Source organism: Elaeis guineensis, chromosome 8 (assembly GCF_000442705.2).
Source record: "Elaeis guineensis isolate ETL-2024a chromosome 8, EG11, whole genome shotgun sequence".
In the NCBI taxonomy this organism is placed as follows: Eukaryota; Viridiplantae; Streptophyta; class Magnoliopsida; order Arecales; family Arecaceae; genus Elaeis; species Elaeis guineensis.
Genome location: NC_026000.2, coordinates 125,403,194 through 125,411,929, shown reverse-complemented (window position 1 = coordinate 125,411,929; position 8,736 = coordinate 125,403,194). Strand labels below are relative to the sequence as shown.

At 37.6% G+C, this 8,736-nt stretch overlaps 1 protein-coding gene across 1 annotated transcript; it reads right to left on the bottom strand.

The window, feature by feature from the left end:
• Window positions 1-3,557: 3,557 nt before the first annotated feature.
• LOC105033578 (uncharacterized) lies at window positions 3,558-4,277 on the bottom strand. The gene has a single exon (XM_010908441.1). The coding sequence runs from the start codon at window positions 4,275-4,277 to the stop codon at window positions 3,558-3,560; it is 720 nt and encodes a 239-aa protein (XP_010906743.1).
• Window positions 4,278-8,736: the final 4,459 nt, after the last annotated feature.

Below are 8,736 nucleotides of genomic sequence, written 5' to 3'. Positions count from 1 at the left end.
CAAGTAAAGTCGGTCACTTTGGCTTCAGTAATCTTGATGAGGGGCTCATCTTCCATCCATTTGATAAAGTAATCGATGGCCACTAACAAAATTTTTTTTTGGTCCAATGCTAGTGCAAAAGGACCTAAGATGTCCATTCCTCACTGAGCAAATGGCCAAGGAGCGGCAATTAGAGTGAGCGGCACAGATAGCAGGTGTTAAATATTGGCATTCCACTAGCATCAGTCACACCACTTAACAAAGTCAGTTGCTTCATCCTGCATCTTGGGCCAATAATACCCTTATCGAAGTAGTTTGTATGCTGGGGACTTGCCAACCAGATGATTGCCACACATTCCTTCGTGCACCTCCCGAAAAGCATATTCAGCTTCGAATGGATGAAGACATCTTAAGAGCGGCAGAGAGAAGGATCGCTTGTAGAATCTTTCATTATAGAAGATATAGCGGGCAGCCTGAAATCTGATCTTCCTGGCTCCTTTTGAATCTGCAGGAAGCACTCCATCCCTTAAGAAGCGAACAAAGAGATCCATCCAACAGAATTCGTCATCAACTTATAGAACTTAAGCCGAATCTTCTATGCTTGACCTTTCTAGGACTTCAAAAAATGATTGCTGTGGAAGATCTCCTGGTGCAAGGGTTGCCAATTTTGATAGCAAATCAGCTTTTGAATTTTCGACCTAAGGCACTTGCTAGATGTCGAAGTCTAGGACTTCTAATATCAGATTCTTCACCTTCTATAGGTATTTTTTCATACTTTCCTCTTAGGCTTCAAAGTCTCCTCTTACTTGTCCTACCACCAATTGGGAATTAGTGCAGATCTTAAGCTTTGACACCCCGAGCTCTTTGGTGATCTTTAACCCTATGAGAAGTGCTTCATACTTCACTTCATTGTTGGTAGCAGAAAAGCTGAACCTTAGGGCATATTCAGCAATGAACCTTTTAGGTCTGAGCAACAATAACCCGGCTTCTGATCCAGCAGCATTGGATAAGCCATTAACATATATTACCCAGAAGTTTTTCAGTTCTAATGACTCGGGTTCTTCTACTACATCCTCCTGAATAGGTTCGAGCATCTTCAGGTCGTTTGGGATGGTACATTCCATAATAAAGTCCATCAGGATCTATGCTTTGATGAAAGGTCGAGGTCGGTATTGAATTTTGAATTCTACAAGTTCAATGGCCTATTTCACTAGTCGGCTGAGGTGTCGGGATGATGCAAAACGACTTTGAGAGGCTAGTTTGTTAGCATTGCAATTGGATGTGCGAGAAAATATGGTTGAAGTCTTCTGGCTGTGACAATGAGCACAAAGATTAGCTTCTCCAACTTTGTGTACCTAATCTCGATGTCATGTAAGACTCGACTGATGTAATAGATTGACTTCTGAATATTATTCTACTCATAGACTAGCATAGTGCTTATTGTCACTGGAGATATCGTCAGGTACAAATAAAGCTGCTCGCCTATATTTGACTTGCTAAGGAGTGGTGTTGACACTCAAATATTGCTTTAGCTCCTCAAAGGCTTGCTGGCACTCATTGGTCCATTGAAAATTTTTCGGCTGCTTCAAAGTTCAAAAAAATAAAAAGTAAAATTTGACTGATCTCGAGACAAATCTATTTAAAACTGTCACTCGATCGGTGATGCACTAAAATTTTTTTATATTTCTTGATAGGCTCATCTTTATTATTGCTTTAATCTTCTCTGGATTGGCTTCTATCCCTCGAGAGGATACTATGAAGCCTAAGAATTTGTCCGAAGTCACTTCAAAGATACACTTAGTTGGATTTAGCTTCATTTTGTACTTTCTTAATATTGCAAAGATCTCTTCAAGGTCTTCAATGTGGATCCGAAAGGCCTTGCTTTTGACAAGATGTCGTCCACATAAACCTCCATATTTCAGCCAATTTGATCTTTGAAAATCTTGTTGACTAGATGTTGGTAAGTTGCACCTATATTTTTTAAACCTAAAGGTATCATCCTATAACAAAAGAGACTTCGGTTAGTAATAAAGGCCATTTTCTCCTCATCTTCAGGAGCCATTCGGATCTGGTTATATTCAGAAAAGGCATCCATGAAAGTGAGGAGGAGCTCATGGCCCAAAGTTGCATCTACCAACTGATCAATGGAAGACAAGGGATAGCTATCTTTCAGGCATGCTTCATTAAGATTTGTGAAGTCGATGCAAACCCTCCACTTGTCATTCATCTTTTTTACAAGGACCATGTTTGTGATCTAGCTGGGGTAGTTGATTTTTTGAATAAAGCCTGCATCCAATAACTTATCTACTTCTTCAGCTATCACCTTTTGTCGTTCAGGTATGAAGCTTCATTTTTTCTTCTTAACAAGCTTGGGCTTTGGGTTGATGCTCAGCCGGTGCATCATACCTCCAGATCGATGCCGGACATGTCAGTCGATGCCTAAGCAAATACATCAGCATGGGCCTGCAAAATGGAGATAAGTCTTTTCCTGGCTACTTGGTTGAGATTCGATCCAATCTAGATGGTATGCTTTTTGTTGCCATCTCCAAGTGGAATCATCTCCAAGTCCTCCACCAGTTTTCTTCTTACTTTGGATAAATCATCTCGAGTGTCCAACCCATCTACTGGGTAAGCTTTGGACAGCCCCAATCTGCAAAGTGCAATATCATAACATTTTCACGTCAAGGTTTGATCCCCACGCACTTCACCAACTCCAGAGTTCATAGGGAACTTTATCTTCAAGTGATAAGTAGATACAATGGCCTAGAGTGCATTGAGTCTTGAACATCCAAGGATTGCATTGTAGGCTGAAGGTGCTCGGACTATCAAGAAATCCACCTGAATTTTAGATTATCGAGGAGATCGTCCGACCACTATAGAAAGAGTTATTATCCCATCGACCGGTGCTACATCCCTAGTAAACCCCACAAGAGGGGTATCCATCCATCCTATTTATTTCGATGATATGTTCATTTGAGAGAAAGCATCATAAAATAAAACATCGATCGAACTTTCATTATCAATTAAGACATGACGTACATCATAATTTGTAATATTTATATTTACAACCATTGTGTCGTTATGTGAAAATTGAATCCCTTGGGCATCCTCCTCAGTAAAAGCAAGAGACTCTTCGACCTTCGGCTTCTTGGATGGTTCTGTTGCTTCCTCCATCCTTTCGCAAGATCCCCCAATTATTACGTTGATCACCCTTGTAGGAGGCTGATCTCCAAAAGGCTCCCTCTACTATAGTTCAGGCGGGGCTGGTAATCTTTGTTGCTTCTCCTACTGATCTTGTCTACATTGGATGAACCAGTCCAAGCGACCATGCCGAATAAGTTCTTCAATTTTATCGTGAAGTTGGATGCAGTCTTCGGTGTCATAGCTATGGTCATGGTAATAAAGACAATATTTATTTTGATTCCACCAACCAGGACCAGACTTCAACTTTGGTACTCTTAGGATTCGATCCCTAATCTCCATAAGCACCTGGGATCGGACAGCATTTAGAGGGTTGTAATTGGTGAACCTGGAGTTATGCACTGATCCCTTTGAGAGTTGTCCCTTTGTCGAGAGTTTCATGGGGGAGTTCGGGATCTTCGACATCTAGGAGGAGAATGAGGGTGCTGCTGACTCCTTGGGGGACACTCCAGCCTTTCTTCCCTCTTCTCTTCAACAAGAATCACTTGGGGATCACCTTCGAATGCCTCATCTGTCCTAGCATATTTCTCCACTCGGGCCAGCATATCGGCAAAGTCTCGAGCATAGGTCTTCTCTAAAGAATAATAAAGATCGTTCTTCAGTAATCCATCCTTTAGGACAGCCATCGTAATTGATTGATCTAAGTTGCGCACTTCCAGTATGACCGTATTAAAACAATCGAGATAAGATATGATGGACTTTCCTTCTCTCTGCTTCACATTCATTAGAGAGTTTGATTCTTTTTGCTGTCTCCAACTACTCACAAAATGACCAACAAATAGCTGGCTCATCTGATCAAAAGAATGGATCATCCAAGGCTTCAAACTGGTATACCAATACTTGGTTGTACCCTTCAAAGTAGATGAAAAGGTATGGTAGAGAGTAGCATCGGTTACCCCATGGATGAGCATCAGAGACTTGAAACTCTCCAGATGGTTCACAGGATCAGTGATCCCATGATAGCTCTCAAGCCGTGGCATTTTGAAGTTTAGGAGGAGCGGCTTTTGTATTATTCGATCACTGAACAGTGGGTTAGTGTTGTACCCACCGTCAAGAGCCAGTGTCAGGTGACGGATCACCTTGATCCGCTCATACATCTCTCAAAATTTACGATCGATATTGACAGTAGTATGATTCTTAGAACATTACAGGGGGGATCGCTGATTAGGTGTTGAGTCCTGCCTAGAATGGGGACTCAACGATCATCATCTTCTGGGTTCGGGACTCCAAGGTCGGTTGTAATGAGTCTACCTTCTCCATTCAAGGCTTCGAGGGGGGAGTGGAGGTCGCGCTTGCAGTACTGCTGCAGGCTGCTATGGAGGAATTGCTGAAGATGGATTCACCATTGGTACTGTGTTGGCTGATGGAGGTGCGACCATAGCCGCCACTGCTGGTGCCACCACCGGTGATGTTGCGTACAACTGTTGCATCATCTGGACAGCAGTGGTCAAGGTTTGGACTTGCTGGAACAATAATTAAAACTATTCTGCGCTGACAGTTGCCGCCTGTGGGGGAGGTGGTTGTTGGACTTCCAACTGTGGCTGCAATGGAACTTGCTGAAGCACTGTATTCTCCATGAGCTAGGAGGTGGCAGCAGTACTGGATCTCCAGATAGATGCTTGTCCTGGTGCCATAATCGTTGTTTGGTGCTCCTCAAATTTGGCTAGGAACCCTTCCTCTAGCACAAAGCCAGTTGGAAAACCTATAAGCCAGTCCTAACCAAAGTTGGTTTCAACGGAGACCCTCCGATACTCAAGTTAGATCATAGGGAAACAGATGAGAAGGAGTGTTGATGAGGTTATGGTTGCGTACTTTGAGAGGTCTCCTGTAGATCTTTTTGTAGGATGAAATCGTGTAACCATTGAGAGAGATCGTGGGGGCGATTCAGGTGCAACATGGTGAGACTCCCGATCAAGATCGACGGGATGGTTATTGCACCTTCTTTTTTTGTTTCAAAATCTACTGAAAGTCGTGGGTGATTTCGAGTTTTGAATTAAGGTGCAGGTGAGATCGGCCCGACTATTTTAGTTGAGGGTTCAGTGTAATTTGATGGAGGTGGATGCTAAGGGGAGGAAATGGCCGAGTTGGATTTTTCCTACTTAGACGAGGATCGATATGGCCAAAGTCAGAGCCCGATATGCCTAAATATCCCGCCATTTGCAGTTGTCAGTATTGAATACCGATCGCTATGAAGGTAGAAGTAAATATGACGATGAAATCAGGAATGACCGATCCTTGAATTCTGCTTAGGACTGTGGTTTAGGTTCAACTATTATTATGGGCCGAAGCTAGGGTCGGACCATCTTATTGCATTCATTAGCCCATGACTAACCGCTTGCCCCAGTCTTCGGCCCAAAAAGGAAATATCCCTCAACATTGTTTATGATGGATTTTAGCTGATTATGATTAATAGGCTTCATGTTATCGAGGATGATATCCCTTGGTAGCATGGTCATATTATATTCCGGATCTGGGATGTGACAAAACCCAATAATACTACTTTCCTACCTATCATATAATTGGTTATGGGGAGAAGCATCATGAGGCCTTCATTCTTCCATATTTACAAGCAGAGAAGATAGAAAACCATGAAGATTTTTTCTCCAATTATGCGACCACCTTTTCCTAGGTGACTTCAAGGTGTTCCTCTGCGAGTTCCTGAAGATATGCCGGCATGCTAGCATCACCGATGTCGGCATGCAGATCGAGTCTATTGCCTTGCAAAGAAACGAAAATATGAGCCTGTGCTTATGGGCCGGGGTGGCTGTAACTTCTCTAAAGGACAGTTCCAAACATGCCTCGGATCTCATTCACTTGTCACACCCAAGCTGGTATACATTTCACATGGTACACACTACAATTCATGTCAGCACATGAAGTGGTTCATGCTAGAATATACACTACTACATGCTGCAGTACACATAGCAACATTCTTTGGTACACACTACAGAATACGTTCAGTTTATCAATTTCTCTGGAGACCTATACCGTGTCTAGTAGAGCTCTTTTCCAAACATATCTAGACTACAAGCAGAAGTCCTTAATTGGATGCGACTTCATCAGATTCTTGGAAGCTCAATTGGAGGGCCAAGAAACTAAGTTCAAACATTTAGGTCCTTTCCATGAAACTTGCATAGCTCTAAGGCTCGTTCTAACCTATGCGATTCTATAGAAATCTCATTATCAAGATATGGGACACAAATTTTTCTTTGTAGAAGATGAACCAAGCTGATGGTTGTGATGTAGCTATGGTTGCAGAATAGTTTCGGAAGGCCTCCATCCATTTTAACTTGGATATTTAGGTTTAGGATTTAGAGCAAGATCAGCTGGGTTTCTTTTGGATCAGGTTTTAATTGGATTTAAATTAAAGAGACCTGATTTTTCAACTATCACTACAAAGAAAGAGAGTTGTAGCGGCGAATTTATTTATGATAGAAAATATTAATGTTGCAAATAATCCTATCAACGATGCAAAAAAATTTTCATCGGTAATCAAAAAATATTTATGATAATTATAAATTTTCATCGTAAATAAAAAATATTAACGATGAAAAAATACTTTCATCGTAATAAAGAGATTATTTTCGATGAATATTTTTGTCGTCAATAAAAAAAATTTAAATTACAAATATCCAAATATTAGCAATGATAAATCTTTCATCGGTAATAGTTAAATTTTTTACGATGAAAAGTTAGGTTCCGTCGTCAATTATTCTTATTTACGACTAAAAATTTTTGTCACTAATATTTAAAAAAAATAAAAAATTAAATATTTTTGATTATTTACAACGTAAGTCTCAGTCGTAAATAATTTAATTATTTACAATGAAAATGCAAGTAGTGTCGCAAATAACGATTATTAACGATGGAAATTTTGATCGTTAATACTTTAAAAAGTTAGATAATTTAAAATTTTAAAATATATAGATTATTTGCAATGAAAAAAGTAATGTTGTAGATAATTAAAATATTTACGATGAAAAGTTACTTTTTCATTATAAATTATCAACCATTTATGATGAAATTTTTCATCACTAATACCTTAGAAAGAAAAAAAATTAAAAATTCAAAAAGTAAGGTATTCACGACTTAGGGAAAATTTTCATCACCAATAAGCGATTTTTTCATAAATAATTAGAAAAACTAGAAATTTAAAAATTATAAAATATTTATGATGAAATATTTTTTATCACTAATATTACTTATTTATGACAAAAATATATGTTCCATTGTAAATAAATATATTTTAAAAATTTAAAAATAAAAGATAATTTGTGATGGAAATAATTCATCATAAATAATCAACTATTGGCGACATCAAATTGAATTACCATCATAAAATCATTACTTATTTATGACGTATATCTTTCATCATAAATATTTGAAAAATAAAAAAATTTTAAATTTCAAAAACTAAACTATTAGCGATGGTAAAAGAATTTTCCATCATTAAAATGATTTTTAACGATGAAAAATTTCATCGCTAATGCTTTGAAAATTTTAAAAATTTAAAAAAAAAATTTATTAAAGGATATATATTATAGTAATTTTTTTATATTTATAAAAAATATATGATAGTTTTAAAAAATAATATGTGCAAAATAAAAGTATATAAAATATTAAGATCGATGAATATGTAGTAATATAAGAAATTATTGAAATAATACTTAAAATGTCAGATGTAATTTAAAAAAAATAATAAAAATTTTTATCATAAAAAAATTATAAATAACTTATAAAAAAATAGTAAATATTAAAATTAAAAGTTTACAAGAATGATGGATAGAGTGGGCCAAGATATTTTAGAATATGTGACTGTATTTTATCTAGTTTTATCATTAGTTAGTTCATAATTATCAAATATACTAAATTTTATGTTTATTATATTTATAATGACATATTTAAAGAAAAATCTTGATTTTGTTGCTTGTGATCTTTGAAAACCTCATTTTGTTTTATTTCTTAGTTATACACATAAGTAATGAATAAAAATTTAGAAAGGTTGATGAGCTGATATGGATGAAGGAAAAGTATATGTGGGGTATGGGTCGAACCTACTTTAACCTACATGTAAATCAAACACAATTTGACCCATTGACACCTCTAGTTTGAATCATGCTTCTGCCCAATTTTGGTTGGTCTTCCATCCATTTTAGTTAATAAATAAAAAAAATAAATAAAAAGGATGACATGGTAGTAGATCAAGGAAAAATTTTGCACCCCATATCTGGGCTCTGGTGCTAAAGAGGTCTGGTTCTATTTACCGATGGCTCCATTGAGTCTCTTAGACAGGATCAGGCCCAAATTTAGCTCATTTTTTATGTAGTTCTCATTAAACCTAAACATAATACGAGTTCTACAAAATCTAAATAAGCAGAACAAAATATGTGATGCCTAGGAAACAGGCTATGGAAGTATTAACATTCTACAAAAATTTAAAGATAGATATGGTCCCAACTGTATGGGCCATGAAAAAGGGCCGGATGAACTTGGTCACATACTTCCTAAACAACAACATCAGAGAAGAAAGAAGCAAAGTACTTTTTTGACCTCTCA

Coding starts and splice junctions, on each gene's coding strand:
- LOC105033578 (XM_010908441.1), bottom strand. CDS start 4,277: ATGTATGAGCGGATCAAGGTGATCCGTCACCTGACACTGGCTCTTGAC.